The 26923-nt window shown below is 41.4% G+C and overlaps 1 protein-coding gene across 3 annotated transcripts in view; it reads right to left on the bottom strand.

Annotated features, from left to right (window-relative positions):
• PBK (PDZ binding kinase) overlaps positions 1 to 26251 on the bottom strand; it is a 33463-nt gene extending 7212 nt beyond the window's left edge. The window contains exons 1-3 of one of the 3 annotated variants that reach the window (XM_047762168.1): positions 26022 to 26251; positions 11058 to 11135; positions 6757 to 6850 (exon numbers count right to left, since the gene is read on the bottom strand). In XM_047762168.1, the coding sequence (XP_047618124.1) occupies positions 6757 to 6850; positions 11058 to 11115 (152 nt within the window). In that variant the 5' untranslated portion in view covers positions 11116 to 11135; positions 26022 to 26251. Of the gene's footprint in view, positions 1 to 6756; positions 6851 to 11057; positions 11136 to 15712; positions 15896 to 26021 lie in introns of those variants that run through there. The other 2 variants (XM_047762165.1, XM_047762167.1) reach the window with 2 other exon arrangements.
• Positions 26252 to 26923: the final 672 nt, after the last annotated feature.

Consider the following 26923-nt stretch of genomic DNA (forward strand, 5'->3'; position numbering starts at 1 on the left):
GGTTAACGAATCCGACTAGGAATCATGAGGTTGCGGGTTCGGTCCCTGCCCTTGCTCAGTGGGTTAATGATCCGGCGTTGCCATGAGCTGTGGTGTAGGTTGCAGACTCGGCTCAGATCCCGAGTTGCTGTGGCTCTGGCATAGGCTGGTGGCTACAGCTCCAATTCGACCCCTAGCCTGGGAACCTCCATATGCCGTGGGAGTGGCCCAAGAAATAGCACCAAAAAAAAAAAAAAAAGTATAAATGTTTTAAGGCCTAAATAAATGAGAAGGTAAAACAAAGTCAGAGAACGGTTTGCTTGCCTAATAAGATAAGCATTTATGAGCACAGCAAATTACAAAGGACAAAGTATGGTATCTAAGCACGAGAGCTAGTCAAACAGCATCAAAATTTAAAGATTAAAAGTTTAGGAGTTCCCTGGAGTTCCCGTCGTGGCACAGTGGTTAAGGAATCTGACTAGGAACCATGAGGTTTCGGGTTCAATCCCTGGCCTCACTCAGTGGGTTAAGGATCTGGCGTTGCAATGAGCCTATGGTGTAGGTCACAGACCTGGCTCAGGTCCTGCGTTGCTATGGCTCTGGCATAGGCCAGCAGCTACAGCTCCAATTAGACCTCTAGCCTGGGAACTTCCATGTGCCGTGGGTGTGGCCCTAGAAAAGGCAAAAAGACAAAAAAAAAAAAAAAGTTTAGTAGTTCCTGTGGCACAACAGGATCAGCAGCATTTTAGGAGCACTGAGACAAGGGTTCAATTCCCAGCTCAGCACAGTGGGTTAAGGATCTGGCATTGCCACAGCTGCAGCTTTGGTTGAGACTGCAAGCTGGATCTGATCCCTGTCCCAGGAACTCTGTATGCCGTGGGGCAACCAAAAAAGGGAAAAAAAGTTTAACCATGAAAACATGAAACAATAGAAACCAATTTACCATCACAAAGAATAAAATACCTATGAACAAATCTACCTAAAGAAACAAAAGACCCATACTCTAAAAACTAAGACACTGATGAAAGAAACTAAAGGTGACACAAATAGATGGAACATACCCTGTTCTTGGATTGGAAGAATCAATCCTGTCAAAATGACTATACTATCCAAAGCAATCTACAGATATAATGCAATCCTGACCAGTGACATTTCTTCACGAACTAGAACAAAAATTTTATTTTTTATTTTTTATTATTATTATAGTTGGTTTACAATGTTCCATCAATTTCTGCTGTACAGCAAAGTGATCCATTTATATATATATCATTTTTACATATATGTCATTGTTTTCTCACATTCTTCTCCATCATGGTCCATCACAAGTGACTGGATATAGTTCCCTGTGCTATACAGCAGCAAAAGGCTTTAAAATTGGTATGGAAACAGAAAAGACCCCAAATAGCCAAAGCAATATTGAAAAAGAAAAATGGAACTGGAGGAATGAGGCTTCCTGACTGCAGACTGATAGTAATCAAAAACACTATAGTAATCAAAACACTATGGTACTGGCACAAAAACAGAAATTTAGATCAGTGGAACAGGACAGAAAGCCCAGAAATAAACCCAAGCACCTGGGGTCAACTCATTTATGGCAAAGGAGGCAAGAACATACAGTGTAGGGGGAAAAAAAGCAACTTAAAATTGCACAGCAAAAGAAAACACTTAAAAAGTGAAAAGAACTCACGGAATGGGAAAAAAATCTTTGCAGATGAAGTGACTGATAAGGGATTAATCTTCAAAATATACAATCACCTCATGAGTTTTATATCAAAAAGACAAACAGGAGTTCCCATTGTGGCTCAGCAGTAACAAACCCAACTAGTATCCAAGAGGATATGAGTTCAACCCCTGGCCTCACTCAGAGGATCGAGGATCCAGCATTGCCAAGATATGAAAGCAACTTAATGTCCATCAACTAAGGAATGGATAAAGATGTGGTGCATATATACAATGGAATACTCATCCATAAAAAGGAATGAAATAATGCCATTTGTAGCAACATGGATGGACCTAGAGATTATCATACTAAGTGAAGTAAGTCAGATAAAGAGAAATATCATATGTAGAATCTAAGAAAAAAAGGAAACAAAAGAACTTATTTCAAAAGCAGAAACAAACAGATTTCAAAAGCAATCTTTTGGTTACCATAGGCGAAACTGTTGGGGGGAGGGAGGAATCGGGACGGTGGGAATAACATACACACACTACTGCATAAGACAGATAATTGCTGAGAACCTACTGTAGAGCACAGGAAAATCTACTCAATAGTTTTAATAACCTACATGGGAAAAAAGAATGGATATATTTATATATATGACTGATTCACTTTGCTGTACACCTGAAACTAATACAGCATTGTAAATCAACTGCATTCCAATAAAATAAAAATTTTTTAAAAAAGCATTCTAAGGATTACTAGATTTTTATTTATTTATTTATTTTGTCTTTTAAGGGCCACACCCACAGCATATGGAGATTCCCAGGCTAGAGATCGAATTGGAGTTGTAGCCACTGGCCTGCACCACAGCTCACAGCAACACCAGATCCTTAACCCACTGAGCAAAGCCAGGGATCGAATCTTCGTCCTCATGGATGCTTGTCAGATTCGTTTCCACTAAGCCACAATGGGAACCCCAAGATTTTTAATTCATGTATATCTATCATGTATAAGTCTATCTAAACTATTCTCAAACCTCCAGTTTTAGATAATAATAGCATGGATAATAATTCCATGTCATTATGAAAAATACATTTTCCAAGTTTCAAGGGGTACACTGTAGCTCTCGATTATTTAAAATTCAGGGGAGTTCCCATCACTGCTCAGTGGTAACGAACCTGACCAGGATCCATGAGGATGCGGGTTTGATCCCTGGCTTCCGTCAGTGAATCGGGGATCCAGCATTGCCATGAGCTGTGGTGTAGATTGCAAACAAGCCTCGGATCCTGGGTTACTGCGGCTGCTGTGCAGACAAGCAGCTATAGCTCCAACTTGACCCCTAGCCTGGGAACTTCCATAAGCTTCGGGTTCAGCCCTAAAAAGGCAAAAAAAATTCAGTGAACAAGTCCATCTTCACCTTTCCCATAATATACCTTAACCAACAGTATGACAAGAATATATTTATGAAAGCCGAATAAAATTTTGCCAAGATAAAACTTGGTTCACTGAAAATACTAATAAAACAGGATTTCTGTTGCGGTTGCACAAAGAAAAAAAAAAAAAAGGAGGCACAAATAATACTGCAAACAAAAATGAGGACATAACTATATATTCAGCAGAGAAAAAAAAAAGTGAATTCCAAAACTTTTAAGTCAATAGATTCAAGAGACAAAATGGAAAAATTATTTTTAAAAAGAGTCTAAGAAAACTGATTAAAGAAGAAATGTAATAGAGTTAAAAATCTTCCTACAAGAAATACAAAATCTAGATAATTTTATACATGAGTTTATTAAACTCTAAAGGAACATATTGCTCAATCACATACAGAGTGTTCCAGGGAACAAAATGAAAAGGGACTATGAGTCTAGTATAACCTTGACTTAACCCTAATTTAAAAAAAATCAAATAGGGACAAAAAAAAAAAAAAAAAAGGAAAATCACAAGCCAATTTTACTTATACCACAGATGCACAAATTCTTAGGAAAAAACCAGCAAAATGAATCCCTCAGTTTACTCAAAAATAATAATACATCACAGAAATGTTGGATTTAATCTAGCAATGCAAATTTGATTTAACATTAAAAAATAGAGGCATCTGAATTAAAATGATAGCTGAATTAAATTATACCACATATAATTTTGGTCCCTCCCAAGCACCACTAAAATGAAAGCAAATGAGGAGTTCTCATTGTGGTGTGATGGAAACGAATCCAACTAGTAACCATGAGGACCTAGGTTCAATCTCTGGCCTTGCTCAGTGGGTTAAGGATCCTGCATTGCCATGAGCTGTGGTGTAAGTTGCAGACATGGTTCGGACCTGGCATTCCTGTGGCTGTGGCATAGGCCATCAGCTACAGCTCCAATTTGACCCCTGGCCTGGGAACCTCCATATGCTGTGGGTGCAGCCCTGAAAAGCAAAAAAAAAAAAAAAAAAAAAATTAGAGGGGGAAAAAGCAGAGGGACTTTAGCCTGCAGTTGACTAGCATAGTTGAGGGGCTGTGAAGCATATATAGGAACAGAGTTAAGTCATGACTATGTACCACATGCATACAAGATGCTCAGTGAGTTTGCTCATGTGTACATAACTCTGTTACCAACATCCAGATCAAGATAAAGAATAATTCTAGCACCCCCATGAGACTTAGGGTGCCATTTTAAAAAGGAAATCTTTCAGATAATTAATTAAAAACAAGATATACAAAATTGAAAAATTAAATACAAGTATCAGAAGATGAAGAAATCTCCCAGAAAACAGAAAAAAGACAAAAAGACAAAAAAAGAAAAAGGTAGATCAAAGATCAGTCCAATAAATTCAACACACAAATAATAGGAGTTCCAAGATAGAGAACAAAACAACAGGAGTGAAAATGATCAACAAAGTTACTATTTAAGAATAGGAATTTTCAGATTCCAAGAGGCCCACACCCATGCATGCCGTTGTGAAATTCAGAACACTGATGACAAACAAAAGATCATATAAGGTTGCAGGACAGTGGGAAGAATAGATAACATAAAACAGACACATAAGGAGTTCCTGTCATGGTGCGGTGGTTAACGAATGCGACTAGGAACATGAGGTTGTGGGTTTGATCCCTGGCCTTGGCTCAGTGGGTCAAGGATCTGGCATTGCCGTGAGCTGTGGTGTAGGTCGCAGACACGGCTTGGATCCCGCGCTGCTGTGGCTGTGGTATAGGCTGGCGGCTACAGCTCCGATTAGACCCCTAGCGGGGGAACCTCCATATGCCACAGGAGCAGCCCTAGAAAAGGCAAAAAGACCAGAAAGAAAAAAAGAAATGCAAATTCTCAGGAGCTCCATGGTGGCCCAGCGGTCACCGCTGCAGCCTGGGTTCAATCCCTGGTCTGGGAATAGATCCCACCTCAAGCCACTGCACACTGCGGCCAAAAAAAAACAACTTTCTGTGCATCTTTTCATGGGGAGCTACCAAAGGTGTAAACTAAGAAACACTAAGACATAAGAAACAGAAAAACAGTGGATCCACTTCTCCAGAGAAGCAAAGGAAACCACTATGCTAGTAGCAAAGAAAAATCCCAGACTGACTGGGCCACATTATGAGAACTGGGGGCGGTCAGGCAGGAACTATTTTCAATATCAGTCACTTTGAAGTTTTTTTAAATTAAATCACATGCAGTATAACGTTGTTAACACACTTCATGTTTAAAAATATTTCTTTTAAAGAGAAAAAAAATGAGACTAACCATGAAGCTGTGAGAAATTATTTCCTTCAAAATAGCTTAGACAAGGGTTTTAGACAGTAAAAAATGGACCTTCACAAAACTAATGCAGGTGTTTTGTTTTGCTTTGCTTTTTAAGACTGCACCTGAGGTATATGGAGGTTCCCAGGCTAAGGGGCAAATCGGAGCTACGGCTGCTAGCCTACCCACAGCCACCACAACTCAGGATCCGACCTATACCACAGCTCACAGCAACACCAGATCTTTAACCAAATGAGCAAGGCCAGGCATTGAACCCGCACCCTCATGGATCCTAGTCAGGTTCGTTAACCTCTGAGCCATGGCTTTTCAGTCATTGACTTTTCTTTAAAGTATTTCTATTTGGAAACAATATAAACCTAGAGAAGCTCCGGTACCCTGGGTTGGACTAGTGAGGCTGATTCCAAGAGCATGTTAAGCAATTCATAACGGCTTGTTTGCCACTTAGTAAACATGAAACTAGGTAGAGAGTAATGAATAAAAGAAACAACTTTTTAAAAAATGTGTTTGTGGAATTCCCATCATAGCTCAGCAGAAACGAACGTGACTAGTAATCATGAGGACACAGGTTCGATCCCTGGCCTTCTTCAGTGGATTAAAGGATCCAGCGTTGCTGTGAGCACACAGATATGGCTCAGATCCCACGTTGCTGTGGCTGTGGTGAGGCCGGCAGCTGCAGCTCCAATTCCACCCCGAGCCTGAGAACTTCCATACGCCGCAGGTGCAACAGCCCTAAAAGGCAAAAAAAAAAAAGACGTGTTTGTTGTCATGTTTAGTACTAACAGTATTAGCTATTAGCACTTATTCTACTATCTTTTAATACAATTTTTCCACTGTAAAATCGCATACTTTCCCTTTCTACTTAACAATGATGATGTAAGAAATAAAAACATTCACTTCTTTAGAAGAGAATATCTTGAGAAGGCAACTCTCCAGACTGAAGGGATTAATAGTCACTGATCCCCCAACACTATCCTCTTTGAAGTTTTCTTACTGAGAATCCTGTGTTACTATCAGACAGAAACCCCTTTCCTTGGTCCTCTTCCCTTTTTACACAAGTGAAGAAAAAATTGTAAGGCAAATTACTTCTCTTTTAATAATCCATCAGAAGGACATTAGGAGAAAAGTATACCAGGCAAATCTATGAACATACCCCAAATCCATAATATTTGCATTTTTGTATTCTTTTTTGTCTCCAAGTACAGTGGAACTATGGTTTCACATAAAAACATCAATCTTAAATCTTTTTTTTTTTTTTTGGACACACTTGTAGCACGTGGAAGTTGCGAGACCAGGGATTGAATCTGTGTCACAGCTGCAGCAATGCCAGATCCTTAACCCACTGTGCTACACGGGAACTCCTTAATCTGAAATCTTACACTCACCTTTTCATAAGGTAGACATTTACTCCAGTACCATAGCCAAGCTTCTGCATAAACGGAGAGGCAGGAATGTTTATACATGGAGTTAAACACAATGCTAAATGTCAGAAAGAGAAATAAAAGGTAAAATTAATGTTTGAAAAAATCTCTACAAATGCATCCTAATATTAACACTATCAACTGGCAAAGTCTTTTCAAGAGCATTTTGACACTCCTTTCCTAATTTTAAATGGATACTCTTTGATCAAATTCACTTTTGGAGCTTTATCTTACAGTAACACTAAGCAGGAACCAGCAAACAGCCTGCTTGTGTGTGGCCCACAAGGCTAAGAATTGGTTTTTATATTTTAAAAGAGTTGTTAAAAATAGATCATGAAGGTCTCCTTAGACTTCATCACTGTCTTTCAACATAGCCCAAGACAACACCGCGGCAGCAAAGTGTAAATACAAGCTGCACCAAATTCACAGAAAATCAACTGAAAATCCTCATCAGCACTTTCGACCAAAACCTTATCCATGTTGTATTACCGAACGACTTGCCTTTTATAACACTGAAGAGTCTGGAATCCAGGTTTGGATTCCAGAAGAGCTAGGAACTGATTTCGGAAAAGATCAGAACCTTAAAACAAGACCAAGATCACCCTGAGGAGAAGATTCAAGTACAGTGTCATGCCAGCTACACTCCTCTCAATTACACACCCTCATCAAGGCATTTTCAGACAACCTTTATCCTGATTCCATTTCAAATTTGGTTTTGAAATTGAAGATCTAGATTCCATGTCCAGGATGGGAGAAAAGACAACCTGATGAGGCCTTAGAACAAAGACAAAACCAGAGATAAGATCTCTGAGATGAGGGAGCTCAAGGTGTAGAAACTAACTACACAGAATGGCACCAGTCTCATTAGGGACTGTCTTATTTCTCTGGAGCCAGGACAGGGGGAACAGAGAGACAAATTCAGTGTACTTGGTGTGATCAGACTGGATTCCAAATCTCTCTCACTCTTCCTGAGACCATAGCCTTCTAAACATACCTTCTGCATCTCCAGGAGCTGAGCCTTCTGGTGATGGTAAGCAAGACCTCAGGAGCCAGATACAAAGCACTGCAGCCCTACAGACTGAGCTTGCATCCAGAGTTCAGCAGATATTGAGGACAATGAAAATAAATTTATAGGAGTTCCCGTCATGGATCAGCAGAAGTGAATCTGACTAGCATCCACGAGGACGCAGGTTCAATCCCTGGCTCACTCAGTGGGTTGAGGATCCGGCATTGCCGTGAGCTGTGTAGATCACAGACGTGGCTTGGATCTGGTGTTTCTGTGGCTGTGGCCAGCAGCTATAGCTCTGATTCGACCCATGGCTGGGAACCTCCAGATGCCATGGGTGTGACTCTAAAAATATAAAAAAAAAAAATTATAAATATCATTTTCTAGCCATCACAGTAATGCCTAATTCAGGAAAAAAAATCATTGAAAAACACATAAAGAAGAATATACCAATAGGGTTCCTACACGGCTCACAAAGCCTAAACTATTTACCATCTGCTATTTACAAAAAATCTGCCATCACCTGCAGTACAGCATGCACGCAAAGACATCATACTCACACACATGCACATTTATGTGAATATTGGGATTAGCTTTTGTGGCTGCCAAAGACACAAAAAAGCCTGAGTAATCATCATTAGAGTCATAATTATAGTCTATACTACAGAGTATTATACAGTCATTAAAAAAGATGAGATAGAGGAGTCCTACTTTTGCTCATGAACAATTAACTGCTCCTGGAATTGCCATCTTGCAATGAACAACTAGAAATTTTGACAAAATATAATTGTTTTCAGATACTTGACAATAAGCAGAAAAGGACTGTAAACTCTGAGAGAAAAGAAACACATGAAGTGAGCCCTATCATTGCCCTAACTTACTGCTTAAAGGCAGTTTCCAAAAAATGCAGCCCAGAGGTTTTGTCAAATTGAGGAGACAAAGAGAGGTCAAGGAGACTTAACTAGCTAGAATTTGTGGAGTAGGGTGCTAAAGAGGGAGTCAAAAAAAGTGGGGAAAAAAAGCTCCAGAGATCTGAAAAGAGGTGTCCCTTTGAGCGTTTGGCTGAGTACTTATCTGCACACCCAATGGACAGAACCCCTCAAAGGTGAGGAAAGCAGAAAGTGAACCTTGAGCAGAAAGTACAACAATAACCATCCTAAATGTATTTGGTATCTAATAACAAGTTTCAAAACACATAAAGCAACAAATGACAGGACTGAAAAAAAAAAAGACAAATTCACAACTGTAGTTGGAGGCACTCTGCTCTCAGTAATACAATAAGTAAATAGAAAATCAGTAGGGATACAGAAAACTTGAACAAAACAACAAAAACAAGTCAACTGGCTTGACCTAATTGACATGTATGGAACACTGCACCCAGCAACAGCAGAAAATATCTGCTAGAATATGCATGAAATTCACCAAGACAGATAAACTTCTAGTCAGACTGATCAAAGAAGAAAATATAAAATACCAGTACCAGAAATGAAAAAAGAGAATACCACAGATCCTACTAACATTAGAAGAGTAATAAAAGTATATCACAAATAACTTTATGCCAATAACTTGAACAACTCAGAATAGACAAATTCCTTGAAAAAATACTAACAAAGTTTACACAAGAAGAAATAGATAATAGATGGAGGGCTAGTCAAGCTAACTGTCAATTCACACTTAAAATCTTCCAACTAAGAAAAGCCCAGGTCCACATGGTTTTACTGGTAAATTCTACCCGTTAAGGAAGAAATACTACCAATTCTACACACTGTCTTCAAGAAAAGAGTAGGAAATGCTTTCTATCTTACTTTATGAATACAAAATACCTTGATATAAAAACTAGACAGACATTTTAAAAAAAGGCAACTATTTCTTTCTATGTTCATGAGGCAAAATACCTCATGAACATAGAAAATATTAGCAAATTGGAGTTCCGTTCATGGCTCAGTGCTTAACAAACCCCCATGAGGCTGCGGGTTTGATCCTTGGCCTCACTCAGTGGGTTAAGGATCTGGCATTGCCCTGAGCTGTGGTGTAGGTCGCAGATGCAGCTCGGACCCTGCATTGCTATGGCTGTGATGTAGGCTGGGGGCTGCATTCAGATTCAACCCCTAGCCTGGGAACCTCCATATGCCACAAGTGCGGCCCTAAAAACCAAAAAAAAAAAAAGCAAATTGAATCAAGCATCATATACAATATACCATGACTAAATTAGCTCACCCTAGGAAGGCTGGATTGAGATTTGAAAACTAACATAATCACATGAATAGATTAAAAAAAAGAAAACTTTATCTTAATAGATTCTGAAAAAGCACTTAAAGTTCAATACCCATTCATGACAATAACCAGGAATAAAAGATAAATTTCTCAACCTGATAAAGGGCACCTGTGAAAAACCTACATCTAACATAATACTGCATTAGGAACAAAGCAAGTATATCCACTCATACCTCTTCTATTCAAAAATATATTGGAGCCAGTGCCATAAGGAAAGAAAAAAAAACTAAAGTAATACAGACTGGGAAAAAAAGTAAAACCATCTTTATTCATAGACATTACCAACTTTGTACTACATCCTAAGCAATCTACAAAAAAGCTAATAGAATAAGTGAGTTTAGCCTGGTTGTAGGGCGCAGGGTCAACATACAAAAATCTATAACTAAAAATGAACAAAAGATTTTCTCCTACGTTATCTACTAGAAATTTTATAATGTTAGCCATTATTTAATATGATGTAAGGTAAGAGTGGATTTACATATGGCTATCCAATTGTTTTTATTTGTTCAAAGGTTACCCTTTGTCCACTGAACTGCCTTGGGAATATCTTTCCCTCACAGGAGCAATGCATGTATGACAGGAGGAAAGGGGAAGTAGTTCCTTAGTGGTCCAAGTTAAGTTGATTCTTCACCAGGGAAGAACCTACAAATCTGTGAGAATGTCAATAAAATTAGCTCATAGATGACTAAAGCCTGACCTATAAAATAAGGCTTATTTCTTTTCTTTTTTTTTTTGGCCATCCCCATGGCATGCGGAAGTTCCTGTGGCCAGGGATCAAACCTGTGCCACAGCAGCAAGGCTGGATCCTTAACCCACGGCATCACCTGGGAACTCTGAGTCTTATTTCTTGGGATCAACATTATAAAGACAATTTAGGCTAAAATCATTTGCATATGATAGATAATAATTAAAGGATCAAACCACAATAATACAAAAACATTTCTGACAGCAATAACAATGAAGAAAGGTTTTATATCTATCTTACCAGGTTTCTTTTTTTCAGATAACTTGCTTGGTGTCTTGAAATTACTGCTTTCTTCCATTGTAATAATCACTCAAGATCCTACAATGAAAACAGATAGTTACACTGCAGTTATAAAGAAAAAAATGCCTGCAATAGTATCATTCATTTACATAAAACTTGAGAACTGAAAAAGACCACAAGTCAGTCCGATTTTATTTACAATGAGAGAACTAAAACCCAGAGATGTACAATTACATATCCAAGGTCATGCTATCAATAATGGCGGACTTCTTGTTTTAATCAAAAAATAATATATGCACTTGGTTAAAAATTACCTAGTACCCTCCCACCTTTCCCAGTAGTTATTTACAGGTGCTTTATATCCTTTAAAGAGACTGTCTACGCAAGCAGCATTATTCATAATAGCCAAAAAGAGGTAACAGAAGGAATTCCTGTTGTGGCTCAGCAGTAATGAACCCAACTAGGATCCTTGAGGATGTGGGTTCAATCCCTGGCCTCACTTAGTGGGTTAAGGATCTGGCATTGCCATGAGCTGTGGTGTAGGTTCCAGACTTGGCTTGGATCCTGTGTTGCTGTGGCTCTGGTGTAGGTTGGAAGCTATAGCTCCTTTGACCCCTAGCCTGGGAACTTCCATATGCTGTGGGTGTGGACCTTAAAAAGACAAAAAAAAAAAAAAGAGGAAACAAATCGTTATCAGATGATGAATGGATAAACAAAATATGGTATACAATATATACACAACAGGATATTATTCAGTAGAGAACCTATCTATACAATGGAATATTATCCAGTCATAAAAAGGAATAAAGAACTGATGCACATTACAACATGAAAGAATCATGAAAGCATTATGCTAAGTGAAAGACGCCAGACACAAGAGGCCACATATATGATTGCTTTAACATCAAATGTCCAGAATCTATAGACAGAAAATAGATTAGGAGTTGCTATGGGCTGAGGGGGGGAGAAATGTGGACTGCTAGTAGGTTTGGCCTTTTTGGGGTGATGAAAATGTTCTAAAATTAGGTGGTGGTTTAAAATATTCAACTCTGACTATTCCAAAAACCACTGACACTTTCAAAGAGTGAATTTTATGATATATGAATTATATCTCAATGAGCTATTTATTTTTTAACTTATTTTAAATTAAAAATAAAATATACATACTCCACACACAAACAAGTTAATCTCAGCTTTTTATTTCTCTAACATATTTCTTAAAGAATCTCTTTTATTTAAAAAAATTTTTCTTTTTTAAAAAAGTCAGGTTTCGGGAGTTCCCGTCGTGGCTCAGTGGTTAACAAATCCAACTAGGAGCCATGAGGTTGCAGGTTTGATCCCTGGCCTCGCTCAGTGGGTTAAGGATCCAGCATTGCCGCTAGTTACAGTGTAGGTTGAAGATGCAGCTAGGATCTGGTGTTGCTGTGGTGTAGGCCGGCGGCTACAGCTCGAATTAGACCCCAAGCCTGGGAACTTCCATATGCTGCAGGTGCGGCCCTAGAAAAGACAAAAAGACCAAAAAAAAAGAGTCAGGTTTCATATTAAATTTAATGTAAAGCAAAATGTTCCTCATGTGGATTGTCAAAAAAAAAAACTGCAAGGCAGAGAACATTTGCTTAAATGTTGTATAGAGCCCATAATATCCCTTAATAAACAGTATCTTTGTGTTTTATCTTTGTTTTTTAGGGCCACACCTGCAGCATATAGTTCTCTGGCTAAGGGTGGAATTGGAGCTGCAGCTGCCGGCCTACACCACAGCAACGCAGAATCCAGGCCACATCTGCCAGCTGTGCCACACACAGCTCATGGCAATGCTGCATACTTAACCCACCCGAGAAGATCCAGAAATCAAATCCACATCCTCATGGATATTTGTCGGGTTCCCTTCCTTACCACTGAGCCACAACAGGAATTCCAATAAATAGTATCTCTAAAAACTCTGTGCTAAGAAAGAAAAAAATCAGTTCAAAGCCCCAGATTTAATGGTTTATTATTCAAAGGCTTACTAATTTTCTTTAAACATAGCTAATGCCTATTCATTTTTTAAAAGTATAGCTAGTATAGCTACAATCGCCAGTTTTCAGATTTGCCTGAATTTAGAATATCAACGATCCCCCTTTCGTGCACTTGCCAAAGATATACTAATTTAATCAAGTGACATGTTCCATCCTCAGGAAGGAACAAGTTATTTGTTTCGTTTTGTTTCGTTTTCTTTTGTTTTTCAGTCACAGCTGCAGCATGTGAAAGTTCCTGGGCCAGGGATCAAACTGGCGCTGCAGCCAAGAACTCAATTTTGAATGCTTTTTTAGACATCCAAGTAGAAATGTGAAATAGGTAGCTGGATATAGGTCTGGAAACCTAGCTAAAGATATGTATTTGTGAGCTATCAGCATGTAGATGGTATTAAAACCAAGAGACTGGATAACATCACCTAGGAAGTACATGAAGATAGAAAACTGAGAATTCTGAGCAATCTCAACTCGAGAAATGGAAAACAAAGTAGCCTGAGAAGGGGTCAGAAAAGCAGGATGCAAATAAACCCAACAAGTATGGTATCTGGAAACCTTATTGCTTTATATGTCTCATTGCTCTTCCCTGCTCAGCATAAGGAGGATTTGGTCTTGAGACAGGCGGGGACCTGGAACCTTTTACTGAAGTGCTTGCACTTGCACCTGGGGGCAATTACCATCAATAAGATACAAAAAGGCCACAAACCAACTGCCACTTCAGAAGTGCTGGGACCAAAAGCAGGGTACTGCGCATGATCCCTGCACACAGCATCACCAAGGGGGTGGACAGACCATCCAAGCCACCAACCTGCCCCCACCCTCCTGAGCATGGGAACCTGTTACTTGTTTGCACTCCCTGATGCTGCAGCAGTAGTCCCAATAAAGCTCTACCTGAAATCCTCATCTGGCCTCATCAATTTCTATTGATGAGAGTCCATGGACCCTAGTTGGTAACAGTATTCAGAAGCAGAAGGAGTTTTAAAAATAAAATCTCTCATTAAAAAAGTGTAAGCTTAAACAGAAGCCTCTTAACATTTCATCACATCCTAGGACTCAGTCCTACCCACCATTCCAAGCTGCTTGCACCTAAATATACTATATCGTATCCATTTCACAGTTGTCTGAGGCAATGTTTTCCGCACAGGACTACATACTACTTTAGTCTACTGATAGATGGTTTCTAGCCACTAGCCCAAACTGTCTCAGATTCAGTATATACTGTATACACATTCTATATCTTTTTTTGTGTGTATTTTTATGGCCCCGCCCATGGCGTATGGAGGTTCCCAGACTAGGGGTCCAATTGGAACTGTAGCCATGGGCCTACATCACAGCCACAGCAACTCAGGATCTGTGACCTATACCACAGTTCTCGGCAATGCCAGATCCTTAACCCACTGAGCGAGGCCAGGATCGAACCTGCATCCTTATGGATACTAACTAGTTAGATTCATTTCTGCTGAGCCACAACGGGAACTCCCAAATCCTATATCTTAACTTCTAAATTTCCATACTAATCTAAGTCACAAGTTTCTTAGGAAGCACAAAATCATGACTATCTTACACGAAGATTCATTAGAAATGAGGGTGATATGACTTGGCAAATTTTCAGTTTGCCAAATACTTAGAATATTTTTTTAAAGTCATGTACTGTTGGAGTTCCCAATGTAGCTCATCAGGTTAAGGACCCAATGTCATCTCTGTGAAGATGAGTGTTCGATTCCTGGCCTCACTCAGTGAGTTACGGATCTAGCACTGCCCCTAGCTGCAGCACAGGTGGCAGCCGTGGCTCAGATCCAGTGTTGCCATGGCTGCGGCTGTGGTGTAGGCCTGCAGCTGCAGCCCTAATTCGACCCTTAGCCAGGGAACTTCCACATGCCCCAGGTGCAGCCCTAAAAAGTGGGGGAGGGGAGTCATGGACTATTTAAGAAGCAGTATTAAAAAGTGAACAGGGCTCAGTAAGCTAATCAACAGATCTACTGGATCAGATGTCCATTTCTGCTGGACCCTAAGTCACCATAGGACTAAAAAAAAAATGCATAGATACCACTGGCAAAGCTAAAGTGTAGCTAGGCAGCAGAAAGGAGGTGGGAGAATGGGAGAAAAAGTAAAGATAACTGAGAAAAGAGAAGCAAAACAGAAGGAGGAAGTAGAATGAAAAAGAACAGGAAAGTTCTGATCAGATTGTTTCTAAGGCCCTTTACACCTCACACCCTCAGTGGGAATCCCGGAGGAGGTGGAGGCACCACTGTTTACCCTAGGACCCAGGAGCTTATGCACGCTGTTAAAATCCTTCCCCCACCTCCTCTAGGCCTCACAGTACCCATTTGTAAAATAATGGCGGCTTGCTAGATCAGGGCTTCCCACATCTGTCTAACCGCCCTCTTCTCCTAGGGAACTTTCATAAGAAGTACAGACTGTCAAGCTTCGTTTCGAGAAAAGGACAATTTCTTTCTTGAAACCCCCATCCTACCCCGTGGCAAAGATGATTCCTAAGATCATTCCCAACTCAATGCCATATTCCAACGCCTTCCACCTTCCTTTTAAGCCCGGAGCTGTAGCCGAAAGCAAAAACAGAGGCCCCGGCTGGTGGCGACCCCCCCGGCCGGGCCACGCGTGAGCAGGACCCGCAAAAGCTCCCCTTACCCGAGCCGCGCGCGGGGGGCGACAAGAAGTTCAGGCCAAAATTGTCTTGAAAAGTGGTCCCGAGTGGCCCCAAACAACAAACGCAATCGACTCTACCTCCTATCCACCGCCAACACACTGGGCAACTGTCAATGCGATGGGAAACTCGGGCTTTCAAAAGTGCGCGCGCTGCCCCTACTCCCGCGAACTACGGCGTGGCGCGAAGGACACACCAAACCGCATTCGCCGTTCCTGCTCTTCTGCTTCTTTCTGCGTTGCTTATTGATCTGGTCTTACCACCCAACAGGGAGGCGCTGAAGCCAAAAAAAGAGAAGTGCAGCGAAAGACAAACTGATTTTTACAGCCACTGTCAGCCCTTCGGACGGGCAGCTCTAGTTAAAAGGAAGATACAGAAAATCATGGACTTGGAGAATAGACTTGTGGCTGCTCGACGGGAGAGGGAGGGAGGGAGAGGGAGGGATTGGGAGCTTGGGGTTATCAGATACGACTTAGAATAGATTTACAAGGAGATCCTGCTGAGTAGCATTGAGAACTACGTCTAGATACTCATATTGCAACAGAACGAAGGGTGGGGGAAAAATGTATACATGTAAGAATAACTTGATCCTCATGCTGTACAGCCGGGGCGGGGGCGCGGGGGGCGGGGGGGAAGGAAGCTATATTTAAAGCTGAGAAAGTTCCCCAATTACAAACACCGTGCCCAGGATATGTAATGATTATTACATACATTTTTATTACAGATTTATTTGGTCTTGAAACACTACAGCTAAAAATGCATTTGTCTAGTGTAATCATTTTTCTCTGAGAAGAAAAACAGATATTCAGAAATCTTGCTAATTCTTAAAATCACTACATTCAGTTCAACATTCCTTCACTTATTCAACAAATGTTTATAGAGCACATAATATGTGCCAAGTGTATATTGAATGCCCACCGCAGAGGCTATAATAGTCACTACTGGAACTGAGCAGGACCCTGGGCACAAAAGCTATTCTGTACCCCCCATTTCTTAGTTTTTTTAGAAAATGGGCCTCATTTAGTCTCTACAACCCTCCCCGAGTTCCAAGAGGGGCAGGTTCAGACACTTTTGATTGGGGAAGGGAGGGGATGCAGAGACAAGGGAGGAACAATCAAGCAGCAATCCTACAGCCTTGAGGCAGGATTGTGGTTTCCAACCCCACCCAACAAGGGATACACACAATGAGGTAGGCATCTTACACACCTCAAAGAAAAGTTATATTCCTTATACTTCTTATAGAAATGAATACTTTAATATTGAACAGCTTGGAGCCCTTCCTTATGCTTCTCCCTCGTTTGAGTGCACCCCAAACACAATCACCTGTAAGCTAAAGATTAGGCACCTTGACACAATGGCCTGTGGGTTAAAGACAATTAGCACATGATGTTTCCCAGAAACTTTCCTAGTTTGCTCTAACCTCTGATCAGTAGGCCTTTTTCGCAAGTATGGTTATTATAGGCAATAACCCAGAAGATCACCACCAGGATGACTCTGAGATCTCCTGAAGCCAGCTTCGATGACTAAGAGTCCCCCAAAGAAAAAATTCATGTCTGCTCCAATACTGATGCTTATCTGAAACCCTCTTTTTCGCCTTTTACTTTTTAAATTTTATTATTTATTTCCTTTTTAGGGCTGCACCCACAGCATATGGAAGTTCCCAGACTAGGGGTCAAATTGGAGCTGAGCTGTCTGCCTACATCACAGCCCCAGGGCAACACCGATCCTTTAACCCACGGAGCAAGGCCAGGGATCGAACCCACATCCTCATGGATATTAGTTGGATCTGCTACCGCTGAGCCACAAAGGGAATGCCCTGTTTTTCTTCTTTTAGAATATAAAACTCCCTGCAGTTCTTCCCCAAAGGAGGGTACAGTCTTTAAGACATTTGCCTGCTGTGGCCTCTTTTGCCTAGCAAAACAACAAAAGCTATTTTTTTCTCCTTCAGCCAAAACTCAGTCTCCATGTTTCTATTCAGCACCGGTGGACAAAGGCCAAGTTCTGGCAACACTACAAGAGACACAAAGATGATTACGTCACAGAACCCCCTCCTACTCAGGAGGAGCTTAAAAATCTATGTGGTGGGGGGAATGGGGAAAAGGTGGAAAAGTGCCCTAAGGAAGAAACACATACACAACTCGATGCAACATACACTATGATGTAGGTTACTGCGGTTGTAAAGGACATTTTTTTCAAATGAGGAAACTATGGCACAGAGAGGTTAAGTAATTTGCCTAAAGTCACAGAGCTAACAAATGATAGAGCTAGAAACTGAACTCATGTTAAAGTTGGACTTCCTTTTTAACAAATATGTTCAAAGTCTCTTTTATTTTACATACACACACGGACACACATACTCCCCTCCACCCCCAGGGCCTTCCCGTTTTTGGTCATGCTGTCCTAAGCAGAGATGATCTCATTGTACCTTCCCTCGCTCTCATTCTAATTTTTTGGTGGAGGCATAAGATAGACCTCATCGTCTTTAAAAATATGCCTATAATCTTCTATACTTTTTATTAAGCCCTACATTTTTTTTTTTACAAGTCCTCTGTTTTCTATTTTCACAGCTAATAAAGTCCTGCCTAAAGCCAGAGGCTTAGAGTTTCTTAATTAACCACTGCTTGTGCAAAAGAAACTCCTGGGAGAGGAGGATATTGACACAGGTGTAAGATGAGGCAGAAAATATTCACAGGAATGAAAGCCCTTGGGTAGAGAGTTACAACCATCCTGTTTGCCATCTTGTAACCATAGAAGTACCTCTAGAGATTATCCGAAGAAACATCTGATCTTCACAAGCTTAACGTTATTGCCTGTAAAATGTAATCATTAATCTCAAAATCTTGCACACCAGTCCACTGTCAGGGGAAACATCTTCCAACCTGAGTTGGTTATTTCTCCCAGTATATAAATAACCTAGATTTCTTGGCTCAGGCAAGAGAACCCAAACTCTGCATTTGACTCTTGGCTGGTGTGCCCAAGGAAACATCTGCATCGTCACCTATTTATGGCATAAATTCCAACTTCTGCTCCACGCAGGGCCTTCCCTTTTGAGGCTAGTTTTAAAGGGGGAAAAATGGATATTGGTTTTTTTCCCCCTCTTTTCTACTAATATTACATTGCAGTTCTCTTTGAGGCCATATGGATGCTGCTGATTGGCTAGAAGAATGGAATGTTTAGGGCAGAAAGGAAGGAAAAAATGAAAATTTCAAGATTTCATCTTATTACATCTCTAGACCCCGCCAGTCCACAGGTCCTGGGGTGCTGTTCAGGCATCCTGAAGACACTGGGTCCACAGCTGAGGCTGCCTGAGTGCCCTCCCACGCGGCAGTACTCCTCTCTAGGTCCCAGTTTTAGTGAATGGCACCTCCATCCATCCCCGCCACCTGAGCTTCCCTTCCATTGACCCATCCACGTTCTGACAACTCTTCCTCATGCATCTCTTAAATCCCTTTCTCCCTCCCCACCCCACCTTCCTACGCCTTGGACTATAAACTCTCACTTCTCTCTCTTGATGACTCCAACAACCTCCTATTTGACCCCTGCCTCCCTCTGGTCAGTCCTTTCTTCCAGGTGATTTCCACATGGCTGCTTAGTTAATCTTCCTGAAATGTAAATCAGGCCATGTCACTCTCCTGCTTGAAATGCTTCAAGGTTCCTCATTAACTTCAGAGTGAAAAACAACTCCCCTTAGCACCTGACCCTGAATGTCTCTAATTTGGATTCCTCCAACTCCAATTCTGATTTCCAACTACACTGAGTTAAGTTAGTTCCCAGAAAATGCATGTTTTCTCATGTCTCCAGCAAATGCACATGAATTTCTCTTGCCAGGAGAGCCCTGCTTCCCTTCTTGACTGGATCTGCATCTCCTTATCCTCCAGCACTCAGCTCAGATGCTGCCTGGCCCAGGACACTCTCTAATGCCCCCAATCTATGGGGGTTTTTGGTTGGTTGGTTGGTTGGTTGTCTTTTTGTCTTTTCTAGGGCCAAACCTGCAGCATATGGAAATTCCCAGACTAGGGGTCTAATCGGAGCTGTAGCTGCCAGCCTATGCCACAGCCACAGGAACACGGGATCTGAGCTGAGTCTGCAACCTATACCACAGCTCACGGCAACACCGGATCCTTAACCCACAGATAGAGGCCAGGATCGAACCTGCAACCTCATGGTTCCTAGTCAGGTTCAGTAACCACTGAGCCATGATGGGAACTCCTATGTGTTTTTGTTTGTTTGTTTGTGTTTTTTTTTTTTTTTTTTTTTAGAGCCGCACCCAAGGCATATGGAGGTTCCCAGGCTAGGAGTCCAATTGGAACTGTAGCCGCCAGCCCACGCCACAGCCACAGCAATGCCAGATCCGAGCCGCATCTGCAAGATACACCACAGCTCACAGCAACACCGAATCCCTAGCCCACTGAACAAGGCATCCTCATGGATACTAGGTGGGTTCGTTAACCACCAAGCCACGATGGGAACTCCCTCCCCAGTCTAGTTATTCCTCCTCCAAGGTCCCAGAATGCCTTTCAGTTCTCCCTGTCCCAGCATACACCCCAGTGCATTGGAACTTTCTCTCTCCTCCTGTCCTTCCCCCACTAAAGTGTCAGTTCTGAACCCCTGCCCTACATGCCTAGGTGAGTGCTCAGAAATATTTGGTGAATACATGAGGGAATGACAAGATGGATAAACATTGTTGCATATAGAATCCATCTGTCCTTCAGTGACAGAGAATATCCCAGTTTGGGGAGCTGGTAACATAAATGTCATTGAATCAATGTTTGCTGACTATTATGGACTGAATGTCTGTATCCCTTTAAACTCATATGTTGAAGCCTTAACACACACACACACACACATACACCGAGCACTGTGATGGTATATAGAGGTGGGCCTTTGGGAAGATAATTAGGTTTAGGTGAGATCATGAGGGTGGAGCCCTGGTCCAGTGGGATTTATGTTTTTTTATAAAAAGTGACACCAGGAGTTCCCATCGTGGCTCAGTGGTAACAAACCTGACCGACTAGTATCCATGAGGATTTGGGTTCGATCCCTGGCCTCACTCAGCTCACTCATTGCCATGAGCTGTGGTATAGGTTGCAGATGCCATTCGGATCCCGAGTTGCTGTGGTGTGGCCCTAAAAAAGGCAAAAAAAGAAGAGACACCAGAGAGCTCTCTCTCTCCTACATGAAGACCCGAGAGAAGGTGAGATCCGTGAGCCGGGAAGAGAGCCCTCACCAGAACCCAACCATGTCAGCACCCTGACATCAGACTAATAGCCTCCAGAACCGTAAGAAATGAATGTCTGCTGTTTAAGCTACCTGGTCTATGATATTTTACTATAGCAGCCCAAGTTAAGACACTGATCAGCTCTGGAAGTGGTTACCTCCAGCACAGGGGAAGGGGAGGAAAAGAATCTGAAGGCAACGAGGAGTATTTGCTCCCATCTATCTTCTCATTCTCATTTTCACCCATTCTCCCAACAGCTTCTCTGTTTTTTTTTTTTTATAATGATTTTTGTTTTTTCCATTATAGCTGGTTTACAGTGTTCTCTCTGTTTTTCTAATCATTCTCTGAAGTTTTATTTTTTTTTAATTGTTTATTATAGTTGATTTACAATGTTGTCAATTCCTGCTGCCCCAGCAAAGTGATCCAGTTATACATATATACTTTTTTTTCTCATATTATCTTCTATCATGTTCTATGACAAATGATTGGATACAGTACCCTATGCTGTACAGCAGGATCTCATTGCTTTTCTATTCTAAATGTAATAGTTTGCATTCACTCACCCCAAAATCTCAGTCCATCCCACACCCTACCCCTACCCCTTGGCAACAAGTCGGCTCTCCATGTCTGTGAGTCTGTTTCTGTTTTGTAGATAGGTTAATTTGTGCCATATTTTAGATTACACATATAAGTGATATCATATAGTATTTGTCTTTCTCTTTCTGACTTGCTTCACTTAGTATGAAAATTTCTAGTTTCATCCATGTTGCTGCAAATGACATTATTTTGTTTTCATGGCTGAGTAGTATTCCACTGTGTATCCATATCACATCTTCTTGATCCATTTATCCGTTGATGAACATTTAGGTTGTTTCCATGTCTTGGCTATGGTTAAGACCTTCTCTTTTGACTCCTAAAAATATATGACTCTCCAAACCCTCCATATTCAGTGGCTGGTCTAAAGTCTGTACTCATTTGCAATGGAAACACCTTGCTTCTCCTCCCCCATCACTTTCAGCACCAGGTCTCATATTTGAGAATAACCACAGAAATTACTTTGTCAGATTTTTTAAGATGTGGAAATGCCTCTGTGCCATCCCATTGCAGGGAGAGGACTTTAGACATGCCACACAGCCTATTGCTTTCTATACAGCCCTAGCTTTCAGTAAACTCTTCTAATACTGGAACAAAACTAGACATATCATCACAAACTCTAGCCCAGTGACAAAATTTAACAATATTTTTGATGCAACTACTTGATGCCAGGCACATCGGAGAACCAATATTGGGCAAGATCAATCTCTAGGCCCTCTTCTTCATAGAACTTCCTGTCTTCCAGAGAGGGTAGATAATACATGAGTAATTAAACTCTTTTAGACAACAACCTGAAGACTAGCCAAACAGGTCTTCTACCACTAAGGATATAAAGGGAAAAAAACCAAAACAACAACAACAAAACATGAACACACACATCAAGAATGGGTAGAAGGGGCAGAGACAAGACCTAATTAGGACCCATACCCCTGGCACAGGGACCAACAATCCAGAGAGTACGTGATAAACATAGAGGTCCTACCTAAAAAGTGATGATTTCATGCCCCACATTGCGCACCCCAGCCCTGGGGATCAAGCACCAGGAAGATAAGCCCCCTTTACATCTGGCTTTGAGTCCAAAGAGTTACCTCTAGGGACTGTAAGAATTGGTGGTGGCCAGAGGGGTGAAGATAGGGGATATGGGTGAAATAGGGAGAGGGGCTTAAGATATACAAACTTTCAGATAAAAATGATTAAGTCATGGTATTTCATACACAGCATAAGGAAAAAAGTTAATATTGTAATAACTTTGTATGATCATGATTGGAAACTAGACTTGTCATGTTATCACTGTGTCATGTTGACCACGTTGTGATTTATTAAAATACTGAATCACTAAAAAAAAAAAAGAGTAATTAAAGCTCTTGCAAGTAATGATCAAGACTGTGGTGGGCATATGCAACCTGCTGTGATAGAGAATCACGGGTGTGTAGAGGGTTATACTCTCACAGGATAGTCAGAGAAGCTTTATCTTAGAACTGATTTTTTTTTTTTCAGTCGCCCCGTGGCATATGGAACTCCTTGACCAAGGGGCCAAATTCAAGCTGGAGCTGCGACCTATGTCACAGCGGTGGCAACGCTGGATCCTTAACCCACTGCAGTGGGGATCAAACCTGTCTCCCTGCTACTGCAGAGACACCATTGATCCCATTTGCCACAGTGGGAACTCCCGAGAGCTAAATTTAAGCTGAGACCTCGGGGATCAGAAGGAGCCAATCTCAAGAGGAGCCAGGGGAAGAACCTTCCAAGCAGAAGGAAAGGCAAGTGCAAAGGCACTAGAGTGTTTCAGGGACTTAGAAGAGAGTACAGGGGCTGGACATACAGGGAGGTGGACAAAAGTGGCCCAGGATGAAGCTGGAGAGGTAGGTGTCCTCTTAGTGCAAGAAGGAGCCCCTGAAGAGTTTAAACAGGAGAATGACATGGTCTGACTTTTAGTTTAGGAGGATCACTCTGGCTGGAACATTTAAAAAAATATGCTGGATAAAATCCCAGGCCAAAAAAAAAAAAAAAAGAAAAAGAAAAGGAAAAAGGAAGAATCTTTACCTAAATCTTATTAAAAAATTAACTCAAAACAACATTATCCCCACCTAGATATATTATATATACAACTGATGCACATATGTGCACCAAAAGACACATACATAATTGTTTATAGCAGCATTATCTGTAATAGCCAAACTGGGAGACCACTCAACCGCCCATCAGCAGTAGAAAGACTAACTAAAATGGTGGTAATTTCTACAGTGGAATACCATATACCAGCATCATTGTTGCACCAATGGGGGATTAACTTCACAGTCCTGAGCAAAGAAGCTAGACACAAAATTACAATGCTGCATAATCAATTCCATTTATAGAATGCTTGAAAACAGGCAAAATGAAACCATACAATTTACCAGTGCATGTTTATCTGGCCAAAAAAAAAAAAAATTTCCTTTTAAACCACCACAGTGCTGACCATAAAAATCATGTTTATTGTCACTTAGGAGGAAGGGGGTGAAAAGTGATTGGGAAGAGAACAGGAAAGGCTCCTGGAGTGCTGACAGTCCAGCTCTCGACCTGAGTGATGCTACATGAGGGTTTGTTTTGATAAATCAGTGAGCTGAATGCTTCACTTTGAGTGCTTTCTGTATTTTTGTTACATTTTACAATAAAGGAGCTTTTTTTTAAAAAAAAAAAAAGTAAAGGAAGGAGAAGAAAGTGTAATATGGAGTATGATCCTGGGAGGTTTGGTAGCCTGTACAGTGGACAGAGGGAGGGGCTCTGGTTGTAAATTTGAAATTGCCAATGAGAGGTACTCAGTGCAATTTGGAAGGTGGAAGTGAGGTGGAAGCCCTTTCCTGCCCTTTCACCTGTGCGCCCCTGAGAAGCTGAGTTTTGGGGTTTGGGTAGCTACGTTGTATCTAGTGCCTTGTCACTCACTGTGTGAGTGTTGGAAGACATCTGTTGTGGCCGTGGTGGTCTCTCGGCCCCTGGGTCACAGCTATGGTGGATAACCTTGAACACGATGTTCCCCATCTGTTTTCTGCTAGCAGTGGGCACAGGTACTTAATCCTCATGAAGGGAAGAAGAAGGGTGAATAACACAAACATAATACAATCTACCATAGTAGCCTCGAAATCTTCATAACTGTATATAAAGTTCATTGTGTCAAACAACTTGGAAAACATGAACTCAAATGTAAAATACAAAAATAAAACTATAAAACTCAGAGTTTCTGTTGTGGCTCAGCAGTAACGAACCCGACTAGTATCCACGAGGATGAAGGTTCGATCCCTGGCCTTGCCCAGTGGGTTAAGAATCCGGCATTGCCGTGAGCTGTGGTGGAGGTCACAGACGCAGCTCAGATCCTGTGTTGCTGTGGCTGTGGCGTAGTCCAATTCTATCCCTAGCCTGGGACCTCCATATGCCACAGGTGCAGCCCTAAAAAGACAAAACAAACAAAAAACTATAAAACTCATAAAAAAACACAGAACTATAAAACAGTATAATGTAAGACATAACACTAAAACACAAGAAAAAAGCGTAAAACATAAAAACTATCAAGAACTTAGAAATGGAGTTCCCGTCATGGCTCAGATCCCATGTTGCTGTGTCTCTGGCATAGGCCAACGGCTACAGCTCCGATTAGACCCCTAGCCTGGGAACCTCCATGTGCCGCAGGAGCGGCCCAAAGAAATAGCAAAAAGACAAAAAAAACACAAACAAACAAACAAACAAACAAAAAAACCCCTTAGAAATACACTGGTGATGGTGATACTTGGAGAAAGTCTTTAGAACAAAGGGCTAGGTGACGAGTTTGTAGACTCCACACTAAAAGCAAACAAAAAGAAAAAGTGACAAAGTGAATCTCATCTCAGTGAGAAACTAGTTCTGCAAAAGAGCCTGTGAGAAAGGTTAAAAAAAAAAAAAGACACAGAGTGGGAGAAAATATTTGTGAACCACATGTTTGCAAAGGATTTGTATCTAGACTATTACATAAAGAATTTCCAAAATTCAGTAGAGAAAACAAACAATCCAGACTGAAAATGGGCAAAAGACTTTGTAATAGGCGGAATAATGGTCCCCAAAGACATCAGGTTCTCATCTCTGGAATCTATAAATGTTAGCTCAGTTGGAAATAGAGACTTTGCAGATGGGATTAAGTAAAAATTGTTGAAGGAGTTCCCTGGTGGCCTAGTGGTTAAAGGATCCAACATTGTCCCTGCTGTGGCTCAGGTCCCTGCTGTGGCTCAGGTCCCTGCTGTGGTGCAGGTTCAATCCCTGGGGTGGGAACTTCTGCATGCCCTGAGCACAGCCAAGAAAAAAAAAAGAAAAGAAAAAAAGATTTTGAGATGGGGAGATTATCCCAGATTACTGGATTATCCAGTAGGACCTAAATACAATCACCTGTGTTCTTATAAGAGGAAACAGGGAAGACTGACACAGGCACACACCCATCAAAAAGAAGGCAGTGCGAGGATGGAGGAGCGGATGCTGACCTTAAAGGTGTGGCCTTGTGGAATGCTGGCAATCATCAGAAACTAGAAGAGGCAATGATGACGACGATGATGATGATGAAACGGATTATCCCCCAGTCGCTTCACTCACACTCTTCATTCCACAAGAATCTGAACACCTGTTAAAGCCCGTGGCTGCCTCTTAGGCAATGTTTCTTTCTATCATGTTTTTCCTTTCCATTTCATCTCACCGGGAAACCACCTTCAGCTTAATTTTTTGTCATCTGCGTCATGGATGCACCTGTGGAAGCGGAGAAATGGTAAAAGACTGGGCAAACATGACCTCTCACTACCGTTTAATTATTTTTGGCTTCATACTCTGCTCCCTCCCCCTGAGGCCAGTGAATGTGTGTGTCGGTTCAGAGGGTGATCGTGAAAGGGAAACATTTAAAGACAGAAAAAAGAAAACAGAAAGGAGAATACTGGGGAACTCTAAACGGGAATCTGCTTGTCTAGAGCAGCTTCCTAAGACCAGGGCTCTGGGAGAGGGGGGCAGCTGCAAGCTTGGAGCAGAGCAGGAGCTGGGAAGCCCTCCACACAGCTGCATATTAGGACAACCGGACTCCACCAGCCTTTACTCATCCTCAACGGCTAAAGATTTCCACTTGCAGCTCTGACTTTTCCTACAGCCCAACAAAAAACACAATTTTGCTTGTTCTGGGAATATGGGGCTTGAGAAACAAGAAGAGCTTTGGAAAATGTGCTGGGATCTGAGTGTCACTGATGAGTTCCTTCCTCCATTGTGGTCCAGCAAACTGGGAAGATGTATCAGGGAATTCTAACCCTCCCTCAGGGAAGACGCCTACTTAATGCCTAACAAAGATGAGTGTTCCATCCTCTGTGATTGTGTAAGACTTCTGGACTGGTTGTGACATCTGGCCACA

This window comes from Phacochoerus africanus, chromosome 15 (genome assembly GCF_016906955.1).
Source record: "Phacochoerus africanus isolate WHEZ1 chromosome 15, ROS_Pafr_v1, whole genome shotgun sequence".
Lineage (NCBI taxonomy): Eukaryota > Metazoa > Chordata > Mammalia > Artiodactyla > Suidae > Phacochoerus > Phacochoerus africanus.